General features: G+C 40.7%; 1 protein-coding gene across 1 annotated transcript; it reads right to left on the reverse strand.

The window, feature by feature from the left end:
- Positions 1-1,432: 1,432 nt before the first annotated feature.
- On the reverse strand, positions 1,433-15,851 carry VKORC1L1 (vitamin K epoxide reductase complex subunit 1 like 1). Its single transcript, XM_065647068.1, has 3 exons — positions 15,624-15,851; positions 6,708-6,817; positions 1,433-6,000 (listed from the first exon to the last, which is right to left on the reverse strand). The coding sequence occupies exons 1-3, from the start codon at positions 15,815-15,817 to the stop codon at positions 5,774-5,776; spliced, it is 531 nt and encodes a 176-aa protein (XP_065503140.1). The 5' UTR covers positions 15,818-15,851; the 3' UTR covers positions 1,433-5,773.
- Positions 15,852-16,226: the final 375 nt, after the last annotated feature.

Raw genomic sequence — 16,226 nt, forward strand, 5'->3', positions numbered from 1 at the left:
GCTACACTACTCAGATCACAGCAAATTGTCCACAGGATTACACGAGAGCCCAATTTATGTTTATAAAGCTTCTCTTGCTGGACAGAATGTATGTGGCTGGCTGAGAAATTCTGAGAGTTCACAGCGTTCAGGAAGTGTATGAACCACCCAATACTCCAATACAGTACAGAAATCAAGCTACAGCAGCAAGGTGCAATATGTTAGATGGGTATTTACTACAACTGAACTTTGCTTAAAACTATTTTAGTCACAGTACCAGAAGTAGCGCTGGTAGATGTGGTTTTACCTTCCAGCGTGGAAGGGCTTCCTTCATATTAAATTGTCGCTATGCACTACAGTAATAGTAGCCTTGAGGGCAAATTTGATCTCAACCTTTTTGATACTGGCCTGAGATATTCTGGGGTAGGGCAATGTGTAAATTAATGTGCAAACACTACTTCAGACACTAATGTAGTGTAGCAAGGTCCCATTCGGGCTGCACACCAGTTCTAGAGGACTCTAAAGGCCAGGCTCTAGGCTGGACTAGATTGTGCCGATACTCACAGAAGAGCTCGGAACACTTAGTTTGCAAACTTCTTATTGCAACATCCCAGGGTGGGCCAAGAGCAGCATCACCTGTAGCAGGACCACAAGACTGGAGGCTGCCTGCTGAATCTTGGAAGTTGGCACAAGTATGTAGTTTCATTATTCCAATTCATGGACACTGTGTGAAACCGTTCCTATAACTACTACTTCTCCGACTGGCTCTTCTGCTAGTACCTCAAGAAAATATGAAGAAAATCCTTGCTTTTTTGTTTTGCGGTGGCCAATTTTTTTTTCCTTTAGATGTGGTACATTAGAAACCAACACCTTCCACACTGCCACAACAAGGACATACATATTTACTGCTGACTTCAAAACAAGTTTTCTTGAGTTTTTAAGGGAAAAGAAGAAACATACTATCAACATTCCTTACGGTTATACCATGTTAAGTTTACAGATTTTCTATAGAACTAAAAACCCAGGATATAAAAGTCTCTCCATAGTAAAAAGACACTTGCTCAAATGTATAAGAGTGAAGACCATATTTAACCCCACTACCAGTGTTTGAAAGTCATTTCAACTTCTCGATCTCTAGACATATTTTTTTTAAAAGCATTTTCTTCCCCATTTCAACAGACATGACATACCAAGAGCTGCCCCATCAAAATACAGATAAATATTTGACATTGTTAACGCATTACAAACTAGGGCTCCGATCCCCCTGATAACACCCAGGGCTTGCAGTTGCAGAAAAGAATAATTCAGTCCAACAAAACAGAAGCAAAGTTTAATAGCCACGCGTATGGCAAGCACACATTTCAGAGTCGTTGCTCCTGCTTGTTCTCAACAGCCCAGTGCAATTGTAAACCCATCCCCCTCCCCACAGCTCCCTCCCCCCAGATCCAGGAAAACATCACAGCAGTTTCCAGGTAGGTTGTGATCTTGTCAGAGTGGAGTTAAAGCAGATCTACGGAACCAAGGAAAGCAGGAAGGGATAAAAATAACACACTTAACATTATTTTCTTTTGCATGTTGCTTAAAGAACTGTAAACAGTTAAAGCGTCAAGTCAACGCTGCTCAACCATTACGCACCCATGCGCACACGACATTCCGCAAGACACGATGAAGCTGCAGAAATTCTATAAGCTGGTATTTCTGGGGACTCAAGTGCTTTAACCCACTGCTAACACACAATGTCTTTGAAAAAAAAACCAAAACCATCACAACTTAGTACATTTCTAGAAACAGAATTACAGTACTGACTTTAAAAACAGTTTCTAAGGCTCAGACTGAGTCCAAAAAGGCCTCTGGGTTCATTCAAGCTCATATGTCTGGACTGCATGAATGCAGCATAAGAATGATTGCAGCAAGACGTCCACAGGTAATTTCTACATTTATTTTTTATACCAAAAAGTTATGTGCAACAAATAGAATTCGTACATATTTACAATGTTTTACCTGTTAGCAAAATTGTATCCTAAACCTCCAATAGAGAATCTCTCAACCTATATTGATAAAAGGAACATCTGCCCAATGACTCCATTTAAATGGATGTTTAACTTGGAGTTTAAAGCACTAGTAATAAATAGTCGATGGAACATACTATACAGAACAAACACCTAATATTTAGGCCATGCTTAATACAGTTTTATGGTAACAGAATACTTCATCTTTTCTGGACCAGTTTTTTCAAACAACATCGGCAGAACCCCAGCTATTTAGATATCCCTTCGAATTTAGCCCATAGAAATTCAGAGAATCGAGTGCTGCCTGAAGCACCTCACCGACCTTTTTGAACAATCACAAGACTCTGTACAGCAGAAGACAAAGACGTGCTACAGTACGCAGAAACCTCCCAACAGAGAGGTTCATTGTCACTTCAAAGATCAAAGGTGGTAGGGAATGTTTCATCAGCCTTGGCGTCGCAAACGCTTTATGGTAAGAAAGTTACAGGAACATTCGTTTCCTAAACGAGACTCGAATGCTTCGTTGGCCTTAAGAGTAACAAGTACCTTACAGTAAGAGGATTTCAGGAATGTTTAATTCCTAAGGAGGTTTTGGGATGAGGTTCTTTGGCCTTTCCAATCAGCCCCTCCCTGCAGAACTTCCGAGAGCCAGAGCTGGGGAGGAAGCCCAAATTCAGAACCACGGTTGGTAGATTATTAATTGTTTCTCCTCCATTCTCAGAAGTGTGGAAACCACAAATAGAATGTGTGTGATGATACTCCCTCCCATCCCTCTGCCAGACCAGTTATTATTTACTAGCTTTTTTAACCCACATTCTTGTATCCTCAAGACCTCTCAGAATTTGCCTTCGGATTTGTAAGGCTCAATATCAGTCACACATTTGCCACGACATTTGTTTCGGTTGGGGGCAGTTGCATGAAGCACTCGTCAGATTTCCATCAAATTACTAATTGTAACCTGAGCCATTTTACTGGAAGAAATATGCTATTTCTATCATTGGGAACAACGAGGAAATAGTCAAAGAACTGGAAGCAAAAAGGTCCAAATTTCTACTGCTAATATTATTTTGCCCTTTATTCAGGCCAACTGCATTTCTGAAGCACACGAGAGAGAGCAGAAGAGACAGGGCCATTTCTAGCAAATCACTTCCAGTAAAAAGTAACTGCAAGAAAAGCGCACACAAGACAAGAGAGTTCACAATTAAGGATCAGATTTGCAAGATCGTGCACAAAGTGTAGCTGCAAATTCTTCCAGAGACCAAACTCCATTTCCATTTGATCCCTACGTGCACACAAACAAGGACTGCAGACATGACTGCCAAAAATCTGGCCCTAAACAATTTTACTAAACAAACTCAATTAACAGACTATGCCCACACAGACAAGCACAAGACACAGTGAAGTTAGTCAACACCTACACTTTCAGCTGATGGGGATTTTTTTCCTTTTTTCTTTTTTTTTTGGCGTGTACTACACCCAGAAATTGGACCAAGTCATCATTGATTATACTTGTCTCCATTGCTGCTTGTTCTGAGATATTAGCACTGCGACTAAGCATTTCAGGCAGCACGTGTTCACCTCTTCCTTGGATGAAAAGATGCCTTAGCGTAGATCACAGGAATGCATCGAAATAAATCTATACAACATATTAAATAGTGATATTGCCTCAAGGCTTGTCAGGGAACAAAGTAAAACCTTGAGGGACCAGTTGAACATCGTTCACTCCCCTCATATCAAAGTTCAAGGCATTTGAGAGACAGAACTAAACATCAAGACAAGCTTTAACTATACTCTGGTCAATACAAAACGCATTTAATGAATTGTTGTCTAGAACTGTTAGACAAGAGGGACAAGTAATTTAGTGTTACATGCAACAGATGTTACTCATACCACAGAACTCTATACATAAAAGCAGTTTCCACCTACATCCTTGATACAAACCAGAAAATTACTTCAGTAGTAATTTAAATACTATTTTGTGAATTTAATCTAAAAAATCTATTTTCTCTATGGAACACTGCATGTTTCACAGTTAAGTTTATCCTCAGCAACTTAGTGTTTATAATCCACTTAGCCATACAACATCAGTGTCTCTCTGACATTCATGTTTAAGAAAATAATCCTAAAATTAGTTTAACTAATTCTTTAACTAAATGGGTACGCAGTTGGAATTCTTCATGTTTTGAAACTGACAAGGGCAAAAAGCAGCACAGCACCAATTACAGAAAGTAGCTGAGCCTATACATTTTGGTGTCACAGAGTCTGAAACACAAGTATTTTACTTTTCCAAATCACATCATCAACCTTCTATCACATTGATTTAAGGTAACGGAAACAATATTGCTACCACTTCTCAGTCTAAAAACTAAAATAGATCTCTTAATACTCTTCTATGCCCAGCAAGTTTGCTGGGAATTTTGTTTGTTTGTTCGTTTTTAAAGCAAGGACACTTCTGCCTGCCAAGTTCAACACAAACTATTTGGTTTAAGATTTTAAGACAGAAGGCACTTTTAACATTCAGCCTTAGAATACTGAGTGCAGAATCAACATCTACAATTTTGTTCCTTTGTTTAAACCTGCAGTTTAATTTTTTTTTTCCAATTAGTTATTAGAAAGAGCAATGATAGCACTATATCACATTTCATTTTCAAGAGCACATTTACTTACTTATCCCACTAAACAGGTTGCCCTTCCAAGAGATCTTATGTGTGTCAGGCCTAAAGTTCATTTCCCAATATAGCGCAAACCAAAGATCCTGACAAAGATCAATTAAGGAACTGCTTCTTCAGTGCGCTGCTTGGTTATCCCGCTCAGGCAGTGGTTTCAACTGCAAATTGCAATTCTATACTGCAGCATTCATATAACATCAAACATTAGTAACACTGGCTGGCTGACCGCGGTTTAAAAAAATGAATCAGCTCTGCACGGAAATTAAGTCCTTTTAAAGAACACTCTTTGATACACCAACCCCCAATCCACATGTAATATCCCAGAGGCAGCTTTCTGTTGACCACATTAAGCTATTTTCATTCTGTACAGAAATTAATGAAGTTGTGGTTTAATGAACATACTTCAGGTTTCAGCTTTAATTCCATTTTCATTACTGGAGACAAAATAAAAAATAAAAATGGAACAAACCCCAACTATCATTCTTGCAAAAGCACTAGCAGTGAGTGCAGCCACATGGTGTTCTCTACAGAGGTCACTCCTTCCAGCGCGTCAGTCGACCATTAGCTGAACACTCTGACAGCTCCTAGACTAACAAAACCGATTGTACAGTGAATTCTCCAGGGATGAAACCAATGTGTCTAATTTTATTTACAGTATAAGTCCTAGTCAAATCTAAGTCCATCAGCTAAAAAAAAAAAAAAAAATACACATACTGTAAACATGGCAACATTAAATATGGTAATGCTATTCTAGAATATTTAATGTCATGATCACATATTGTTATACCTGAATTTATATACAGGATATTTTAGAGCAAGTGTTACCCACTTCACAAGTGGAGGGGGAAGGGAGAGAGTCTAGATTTTGCTGTGGCTAAAACTCCTTCAAAGTAAAGTTAAAGCTTGTCTTTGATTGCATTAGAGCTTTCTTTCATAACCACGTTAAAGTTGAAGATTAGCACAAAAAAAATTATCTAGGGCCCCTTCAAATTTATAATTAAAAATTCAGTTATGATTCTCAGGGAAAGTGTCTGATATGGAGAATAAAAAATTACTGCAAAATAAACTTAATGGAAGTTGGGTCTTCAGACTGTCAGTCAAAAGTTCAAACAGGCGTTATTCCTGTTTGGGCTGGAGTTGCCGTTTCCAGGCCTCGTTCAAGTAAACTAGTCGTTTGTAGTTGATGATAAAGAGAATGAAGTTCAGCAAATATGTGATGACGCAGACAATGCAAAATTCCTTCAGCACGAAGTACAGAATGTACGCCAAGTACAATGACCCTACTACAGACACTATGGAGGATGTCATGAGGATTAGGGCTGCTACTGCACTTGCTGTCATACCTGCAACAAGAGAGAGAAAGTTACTCCCGCTGCTCTCGCCCCCCCTTCCACACAAAGCAAAAGGCCCAAGTGCTCTAATGCAAACCGGAAGCTACTCGGCAAGTTTGTATCACACAAAAGTCTGTTTAAAATACCGAGAGTTCAAGGTAGCTGAAAAATTGCTATTTGGAGGGGAGCTTCTAGGTTCTGAACGACACTGCTTTGATAAGAACTATGTGTAGTATTTACCATCTTCCATGTTCCTGAGTTATGAGAAAGCTATGGGTTGGTGAAGTAATGCCTATTAATAGCTTTATAGCAGACCATATAGTTATGAAGAAATAGGCATACATTACACTTCATGCACTTGTTTTGCCTGCTATCTCTATTACTCCTGCAAAACTTGTAAATTCCATTTTTATTTCCTCTCCTTTCTATTGTGCAATCCAATGCTAAATTATTTAAGTGAAAATACCAGTGCAGCAACTCTCTCGACATTTATATCATTAACAGCATAGCAGGAGAAAATGAAATTGCTCTTGTTATCAGTTGGGGTTTTAAGCCCTTTGGACAGATGTATCACTAGACTGGTGCTAAAAAAAGAAAAAGAAAGAAAAATCACATGCATTTGTCTGGTCTCTTGCAGATTGTGCAATGCATAATGCCCTCCTCTTTCATCACCACAGACCTGCTATATATTTTAGTCTCCAAACTGAATTAATACTTACCAAGTAGCATTTGTAGTATATAAAACACGAGTCCAAAAACACTGTTTGACTGATTTATTGCACTGTCCTTTCCAAAGATGGAACCCAACAGACCGAATCCTCGACCCCATCTGTAAAACAGTGAAACTAATTAACTTGTATTTGGGTACCTACTGCTTTACATCAGTATTTTCAATTCGTCACTGTCGGAAAAAAATTAGATACATATATTCTGACATGACAGCTGCAGCCCTATGTGAAGTTCAAGGATATCTTAGAAAACCAAGCAGTTTGCAACAGAGAGCGCACTTGGTACAACTTTATCCCACACCTTGCTGAGGAAAGTTATTTGGCACAGCGGGAACTACCAAGTTCACACAATTGCAACATCACCAAATACCACGTCCGCTTCCTTGGTCTGTAGTTCAAAGCTCTTTTGTCAAATAAATGCTTCCTTCTTCCAAGGATTGCTTCAGCAGTTCCCTCTGCTGCAGCAAACTGGACACTTGCTCACTATACAGCTGAGGAAAAATGTTCATATGTTGTTACCAGTACTTACCTCGCTGGCCCCAGAGCAATATCAGAACGTCTGTTTGCACTTCAGCTGCTCCTGACCAGTCTAACACCTCAGGAGGAACCCAACTCTGACAAGCAGACAAGCTGGGGATGGTACCATAAGATTCACAGAGCTCGTTTGTTCAAGCCCTGGCACAGTGAGACATTTTGAACTAGTGCCTGAGCCACAAAGCAATTTTCAATTTTATAGCGAGAAGGCAGAAAGTGGCACAAGCCCTACAAAACTGCTACTGCAATAAGGTGGATAAAAGACTAAATTTGCAAATATATTTGTGCTAGAAACCATTAATTTGATGCCCTAAGGCAGATCGTTATTTGTAAAAGCAAAGCAAGGACCATATTTGTTGGTGTCACTTGAAAATACAAAAAGAAGTTAACACTACATCAATCTGCAACTTAATTCACTTACAAGAGAACATTAGGACATCTGCCAGCGTGACTTTGGAGCATCAAGTCAAGCGCTGCATAAATGTAAGGCTACGTTTACGTTACCAGGTTAACTGTCACATAACCATACATAAAAAAGTGCAATTCCTCAGTGCTGTTGCAGCACAATACCCTAGCATACGGTTTCCTCATAGATTGTTGCACGAGAGGCAATGGTTCTAGTAAACCAAGCACAGGTTTGCTCTGTGCACAGCACAGGAACATTGCTGATGTACTTCACCACACACCTGAGACCAGCGAAAAGCTACCACCATGTTACAAGCAGTTTCCTCACAGGAGAAAGGTGCCACGATAAATACAACTTAATACAATCTCCAAAATACTGCATAATCTCACAGCCATTTGCGCAATATTTTGAAAATATATTTCAATTTTAATTCAAACTCACTAACTGTCTGCAATTAACTATTATAACCAAGTCTTATGCTCTTCTCCCCCAGACACTGCACAGAAAATTAGGTACCAATTCCTAAAAAGCACATCTGTCAACTGCAGGATCCTGAATTCCTGCCCTCTCCCTGCCCTACCTGTATGCTCTCACTTCTGATGCTCATGAGATCCTGTTGTGTTTGAGAGTGAACTCAAGCTTAAAAAAAATCAGAAATTTTTTAGGCTACAGAGTCTGACCCTACAGTTATTCTGCAAGTGAATGAAATGTTGCTGATGGAGGAGGTAACAAGTTCAAGCCCTTCCCGGCAGTCAGTGTCCCCAAGTGATCTCTGTCCAGAGCTGCAAGAAGGTCAGAGCACAGTAAAAGCTTTTTCCACACGCAATCGTTCATTAAGTATCTTGTTGGCCTTGTAGTAGCTTTAAGGACATCAAGTATCACATTTCAGTCCATGGAGCACGGCTCTAATCTCACATCTTATTCCACACACCTCAAGACAGCTAAGAATCCTGGGGTTTAAGCAGCAGCACTTTTTCCAGCCTTAAAAGGTTTGAAGTGCGAGGAAGTTTTCTGCAAACTGAAAAGCAAAATATTTAGACTTTGTATATTTCTATCTCCATCTAATTTCTCTACTGAAGAGGGTAAATCATCTCCTAATTCTATCAAGGAGTTCACAAAACCCACCAAAATGCCCCGTGAACCAAGTACTTTTGCAGGCAATTGGAGGAAGGAAGAAGACTGAGTATCATAATCTTCCTGATCACACCTGAGTTAATGATAACTTTGAAAATCAAAAGCATTTGGCAAACAACTAGCAAGAAGAAAGACTGCAGTCCTAACAGAATAAACTCCAAGAATTAAACATCACTAAAAGGGACTATAAACTGCTCAGAATTTCTTCACGGAACTTGCCTTTCTTATAAAGCAGATAATTTACATGGACTATTGTTAACTCGGATCATTTTTTTAGATACAGAATACTAAGTAAAATGAACTAATTAAAGAATTGCTTGCACAGCAAGAGAAAAGTCTTGTCCAACACCAGCTTTGTTCTGGGACTGCCCTGTGACTCCGGTTCCTGCAGCAGGCAAGTGTTGTGAAAATCAGGCCGGAGTCGCCCTGCGTGATTCAGAGCCCGCTGACAAACACCCTGGCAAGCCCAGCTCCGCCACACCCCAGCTTCACTCCTAGTGAAAACAAAAGGCAATCTCAACTAATTCAAGGAAGTTTTAAAATAAAGACATCTTCCTTCATGTTTTAAGTCACTCGAATTCCCTCTCTGTTCCGCCCGAGTCGCTTCTCATTTGCAGGTACGACTTTGAAGGGTCTTGAAAAAAGTTTTCACATTAGTGATTCAAGAAACTCAAAGTGTTTTGATCTGTTCGTATATTTTCCAACACCTAAAATTGAACACTACAGTGACCTTTAGTCCAAGGTGCATTTCCTTTTATCAAAAGGAGGTCTAGAAAATCATTTCCACCCTCTAAACAGTGTCCCTTTTGGTTTGTGATATTTAACAAAGTTCAGAAGTGCTGCACTTTTAGAAGTTTAAAGCTGTATTTGCACGAACTTGACACTTCTTAACAGAAAGACAAGAACAACTGAGGTAATTTTGATCCACAAGTGACATTATCTCCAATAAGAATCTTGTAATGTTAAATCATTACCTCTTTTGCACAATCATGAATATCCTCTGTGTTCCAGAACAGCGTTTTATGGGAGTACGCTTCAACTCTAAACATTTTAACATAATTTAGCAGAGACAATACCACTGGCAGAAAGGCAACCAAGAGAACCTGCTGCAGTACACTGGCATCTCAGTCATTCTAAAGGACAAGTAAAAAACCTCCCTAACAAGTTAAAAGCTGTAAGAGTTATCAGGATTAGCTCAAAAAGCAACAGAATTCCAAGCCTGCCAAACAAACAAATAAAAAGTATATTGTCAGGAATCAGATTATCATCTTACCCACTCTCTGTAAGAATTGCTATACTGTTTTTTCTAGCCAAGCACCCTAATTCTGACAATTCCCTGCAGATGTTTTTAAGGGGTTTAACAAAGAGCTCATTCCCCAAGATGCCCCCCTTGACCTCAATCATCACTACGTTAAGACTGAGCTTAAGAAACTTCTAAACAGGAGTCTCACCTGATCACCATGCTCAGTAGCACACCTTGCAGCCTTCCTGACTGTACCCAGATGTTTTCTGAGCACATACATTCGACCTCCACAATATCCACCAGTGATGAATTCCAGAACGACACCACCTCCGTTTCACTTGGCAATCCTTAGTTCTCATGTCAGGAAAAGAACTAGCTATTGTATATACATTTTAACCTGAAAATAACCATACTACATGAGGTCAAGTCCAGCTGGCTACAGTATCACATCTCTGACATGAGGGAGTAGCAGGTGCCTTGAACAAAACACACACCTCATACTTCCCAGTGCATGTTCCAGTCTCCCAAATGCCTGATTGAAAATGCCAGCAAATCCTTGCGGACACCAGGTTATTAAATGGCACATATGATTCAAAATCTGAGAACACCCTGCATTTCAGCAGGTTTTCCAACACATTTCTTTCTCTCAATTTTTAGGTTGGCTGCAATGAAAAGGGCAAACAATAATAGAAAAATACTATATTTTCAGAGACGTGTAAGTAAAGAACTCGAGTTTTGTTATCTGAGTAGTAGTAGATTACTTAAAGCCCCTAATTTCACAATTATTTTTCATTCTATAAGCATTATTGTGTTATCGACAGCAAGCACCACTTACCACTTTGTGGTAACCCTGAGGAAACAATAAATATTATTTTCTAAAAAAGAGGTAACACTTGATAAGTGATATGCACATTTCCTTAAGCACCATCTGACTTCTGAGATAAGTTGTGGTACAGAATGGAAGTTCTCGGAAGGGGAGAACAGCTGGCCTGTGCGCACACATCTCCTGCTTATATAAAGGTCAAAGGATCTGGAGCACTTTAATACTCAGTAATATTAAGAAACTTTGGTTGCAGCTTTTGTACAGCTTCACTAGAGGATTTTGGATTAAACATGGTTCATGGTTACAAGGTCGTTTAGGCCACTCTAACAGTTTTAATAAATTAAGTAAAAGCCTTCAATTAGAAGCCACAAGAAAGACAGGAGATTAAGAATTCTCATTTGTAAGCTTGCCAAGAGTGCCCAAAATTTTTTATTCACTTAATTTCATGTTTAAATCTATTAGCAGTATTTACCATAAACAAACGGCATTTTGTTCTATATATCCTCCAGCTCTATCTCAGAAATAGTCTGAAAAAATCTCAGTGTCTAGATCAGCAAAACCTCAAGCAGACAATGGTTAATTCTTTTATAGCAGTCTTTACAGAAGCGCTGGTTATTCAAGCTACAAGCCAACAGCATTGTATTCCTTCCACATAATCTCTTCTATTAAGCTGTCATAAATGAAGTCTGAATTTCAACTACAGGCACTTTGTGAAATTTATTTTGCATCAGGCAAAAGATTTTTCAGCCCTATTGCAAACTCCAGACAAGCTAGAAATTATACATTTATGAAAAGCAAAAAATACACATGTTCAGGATCAGATTGCTGCAAGGTTGAAAAAAAACCTCATGTAGTTAGGACACTGCTGTATTTTATAAAAAGATGTGCCTCAGCCATCCTGTATTCTACCAGTCTGAAGTCATCAATTTTCCATTAAAAAGATGAGACAAAAAAAATCACTTCAACTACCAGCTTCTGCTGTTTTGGGAACAACTTGCTTTAAGAACTAGTGAAGCTGGTTTTCTACAAATATTCCTGAAACCCCTTCCTTCCCCAGCACACAGTAACCAGACCCCTCTGGGCTCGCCCCTCCAGTCTCCCCAGTCAAGTCCATTATCTATCTGCTCTGTTCCAGTCCTATTTGCCCACGTGCTGCCCAGCCGGCACAGAACCTTAGCTCGCAAGGGAGGGTTTTTTCCCTTCAGCACAGATACTACTTTGAGTCCCTTTCATCCTCTTTAAGCACCGAGTCTGTTTCTATAAAACTTTAGTAACCTGTATCCTTTGTTATATTTTGACACAAAACTAAAAGAGAGCTTCGAACCTTCCCTCAGACAAAAAACAATGAATCCTTGCTACAGAATAACCGAAAAAAGCACCATTACACCTGCTATCTAACAATTTGCAAACATCGGAAATGAACACCAACCAATTTAAAATTACAGAACAGATTACAGCCAAGTCTCAGGAAGCAACATTTTCATGTAAACTCTTTTGGTAGCTTAAGAACCACAAATATGTTCCTGTTGAATGACTACCAGCTGCTCTACATGCTGCCCTTCCGCACTTTAACCAAACTTCTATCTTTTTCTATACAGAACTGAAGATGCCTCACAAAAACTACTCGGCTAAGATTAAAGATATTGCTGACTAGAAAAGAGCCAAGCCTTGCAAAACCATTAAAATTGAAAAAAAAAAAATGCACACGGGCCTCATTTGTGTGCACTGGTTTACAAGAAGGGCCCAGACAAGCTTTTCCACAACCCACATAAAACCACTTTTACCATTTCTCACCTTACACCAGTCACTAACAATTTTGAATAAAGGATACTAAAAAGGTATCTCTCCGACATAATCTTCTGGATGAGTCAGTCTCTGATTTAAGATTTTCCATGCTCCTCCCTCTGCATGCTGGTAATTTTTACAACATTTCTGTTCTCATTGTTGTGCCAACACCAGATTTGGCTTAAAAGCAAGACTTGGAAATACTAACAGCTTATTAGGGAAAAAAGTCCTCCCCAAAGACTAGAACTCAGTTACAAAGTAACTCAGCTCAGGGAGGAATACACTAATTTATTCTAATAATTCTCTACATTTAAAATTAATCCAACACCATGATGTGCTTTTTAAACTCAGTCCACTGCTGGAGTCACCAGTCAAAATGTGAAGATTGTTACATTCCAAGTTTCATCAGCAAATCTAGCTTAAATAAAAGTCTCACAAGCAAATGAACACTCTAGAAGCCAGAAAAAGCCACAAAGTACAAGTTTGTCACCGATTTAACTCTGTAGAGTTAACTCTGCTAATCAGCTAATCAAATAATTTGTGATTGCTAGTGTAATAGCTTAATGAGAAAAGAAACTTAGAGAAGTGAAATCTGCATTACATGTGACAAGAGTGGGACACAATATCTGAAACTCTACTGTCCCAGCAAAATCTAAATTGTAGTTAGAAGTTCCTTTAAGAAATCAAGTTTCGGAGAAACTTTGGTCACGTAGCAGTAACAAGGAATATTCAATTGGAGGGAGAATGACTGATGGATGAGAAGCTGTGGCAACATGGAGAATAAGTTTAATTTCTCTCAATGTTATCCCTACTCCAAAGTTTAACAGCTTGCCCTCTGGTCTTACTTTTAAAGCAATGCTCCTCTTTTTTCCAGGCCCTGTACAGCATTGAAAGCACATTCTTCTCCAAATATGGTTTGACTGAACAGAACTTGCATGCCCCTTTTCCACAAACTCCTTTCACCACCTGCTGTCATTACCCTGAGCTATCCTGACATTTGCAATATTTCAGTCTTTAAGCACAATTCTCCTAGCAACTGCTAGTGAGATTTTAGTTCGTTTTATCCCTAACCATTCACATAGAGAATTCCTACAGTAAAGTATTTACAGGTCGCACCATGGCATACTCAACGTTTCCGCTGCAACTTTGCTAATGAACACTATAATTACCAAGCATTACTTCATAATTAGAAATACCCAAAGTATAATTGGAATTATTTTACTTCTTCAGCGAGTTTAGTAAACATGCATTAAAACTATTACTTCGAATTCCCTGTCTCAATATCAGCATTTGCAAAAACAATAAAAAGCTAATGAAGGACCAATTCTATACAAAAGCAGACTATAGAGGCTACTTAGGTGCTTAAATTCCTGTTATTCTCTTTTTACCTCTATAGCTGTAGTAAAATTTAGACTACTGACAATTTGTGGTTTAATCGCAGTAGCCTACGCATTGTTTTAATTTTTAAGTTTATTTAAGCTTTCTGTCAAGCTTATTGAATTCCTCTTGAAACTTCTCAATTCAGGACACTTTCTCAAACAGAGGTGAACAATCGGCTTCACAAACTACAGATTATCTGATGACAGGCAGAAAAGCAGAGTTAAATCACTCATTCAGTCACAAGAGCCTCCTTTCAGACATCCACAGATACACATCTTTTTGTAACATTACATAAACCCATCTCCGTCACCACAGAAGTGGTTTTAAGAATAGAAGTTCCCTATATGTTTTACCAAACAATTTAACCAGCTTCCACCCTGACAGAATATAGACATATTCTCCCCCATTGGCTCATTATGATAATACAGCAAGAACCTTTATAAAAACTGTGACAGCTTTTACGCAGGTTACGCTACAAGAAAAACAAAACCAAACCAAACTCAAGTACTCATTCAGCTGAAGGCACTAATACAATAACAACAAAGTTATCATTAAAAAAAGAGGAAGCACTTAAGATATACATTTCCTGAAGAATCCAACCCTTCCCCTTCCACCAGCTCATTACTGGTGAATACCTTTACATATATCTTTATATATCTATATATAGATTCACGCACACGCAGAACAGTTTTGAGATTGCTGACAAATCATCTTATTTCTTTAGTTGAAATACTTGAGAACAGGCTTTTAGAGGAGTTTCTTGTCCAAATTATGCCCAAAAGCATTTCCTGTAGCATGTTTATACTGGTAGCACTTGTGACTATCCAGCAGACTAAGTCTTTTCATTATTGTCATTCAATTAACTAGTTACTTAACGATAAGCTAGCAGCATATGAAAATTTATACAGCAACTCTCCTAAAAGAAATAGGAACCACTGGCCATTAGAAAACAACAGCTCAAGTAATTACTGACAGGAAACCTGGAAAATAAATCAAGATTTGGACTGGGCTTTTGCTGCTGGGGCATGCTGATATCTCTTGAATTAAGGACGTCCTCTGTATCACAAAGGCAATCTTCTGTGCTGCCAGGGACCATTATAATGAAAATGCAATTCAGATACTCCAATTAAAACAACCCAAATCAAATAATCCACAATTGCCCGTGTTTATGTTGGCCTCAACCACTAGGCACACCCGCAGCATTTTCACTCTAACGTGCATCCGCCGCTAAAACGCCTGTCACTCCAGCTAACTGCCACCGATTACAACACAGGAATCGCGGGTGTCTCACCCTCCGGCCCGTAGTGACCCCCAAATAAACCCGTTCCCACAGCAGCCCTCCACCCAAGGGGCTGCCTAAACCGGGAGCCCCGACACCCTCTCCCCGGCCTGCCCGCCCCGTGGGCCCCAGCACAGGCCTCAGCGAGCCCTCCCCGGGACGAGCCCCGGCCCGCGGCCGCCGCCCCCCACACAGAGCCGGCCGGACCCCCAGCAGCCTCCGCCTTAACCCCGGAGGCAGCGCTCCGGGCCCCACCGCCCCCCACACCCCCCAGCCGCTTCTCCCTGAGGCGGCGGCGGCGCCGGGTCCCATCCCCGCCTCACCTGGAGGTGATGGCGGCGGAGCAGCGGACCCGCTCGCTGAGGTCGCACAGGGCCTGGTAGTGGAGGTCGCGGCCCTTCTCCCGCTCCAGGTGGCAGGCGTAGAGGGAGAGCAGGATGCCGGCCGCGCACACGGCGGAGCGGGCCACCCGCTCCCAGCGCGGCACCGACACTCGCAGCAGGACGGGCGCCGCCATCTTACCCCCTCCCTCCGCCTCAGCCCGCGACGCGCGCCCGGCGCCGGCCGGCCGCGCATGCGCGCACGCACCCCATTGGTTCGCCGGGCGGGGACACCGCCCCTCCCGCCCCGCCGGACGTGGCGCTCCGCGACGACGTCACGTCAGGCCGGGGCCCGGGGCGGGGGGCGTGGCGCGGCGCGCGGTTGTGGCGCCGCCTGGCGGCCAGGAGGCAGCACTGCAGGGTTTAAAATCAAGCTAAACCACCGAACAAATCGTGTGCTAAATTATTAACGACTGAGTAAGCAGGGATCCAGTTTCAGAACGGCTCTGCCTTTGGTATATGCGGACTTGGGGAGTAAACTCTTAGAACTGTATTTTAATTATATTCCAAGTTACATGACATAACGTGTGCCCTTCTCCTTATTAA

Source organism: Caloenas nicobarica, chromosome 17, assembly GCF_036013445.1.
Source record: "Caloenas nicobarica isolate bCalNic1 chromosome 17, bCalNic1.hap1, whole genome shotgun sequence".
Lineage (NCBI taxonomy): Eukaryota > Metazoa > Chordata > Aves > Columbiformes > Columbidae > Caloenas > Caloenas nicobarica.

Coding starts and splice junctions, on each gene's coding strand:
- VKORC1L1 (XM_065647068.1), bottom strand. CDS start 15,817: ATGGCGGCGCCCGTCCTGCTGCGAGTGTCGGTGCCGCGCTGGGAGCGG. Junction 6,818..15,623: donor TCCGCCGCCATCACCTCCAG/GTGAGGCGGGGA, acceptor ACTGTTTTACAG/ATGGGGTCGAGGATTCGGTC. Junction 6,001..6,707: donor TATACTACAAATGCTACTTG/GTAAGTATTAAT, acceptor CTCTTGTTGCAG/GTATGACAGCAAGTGCAGTA.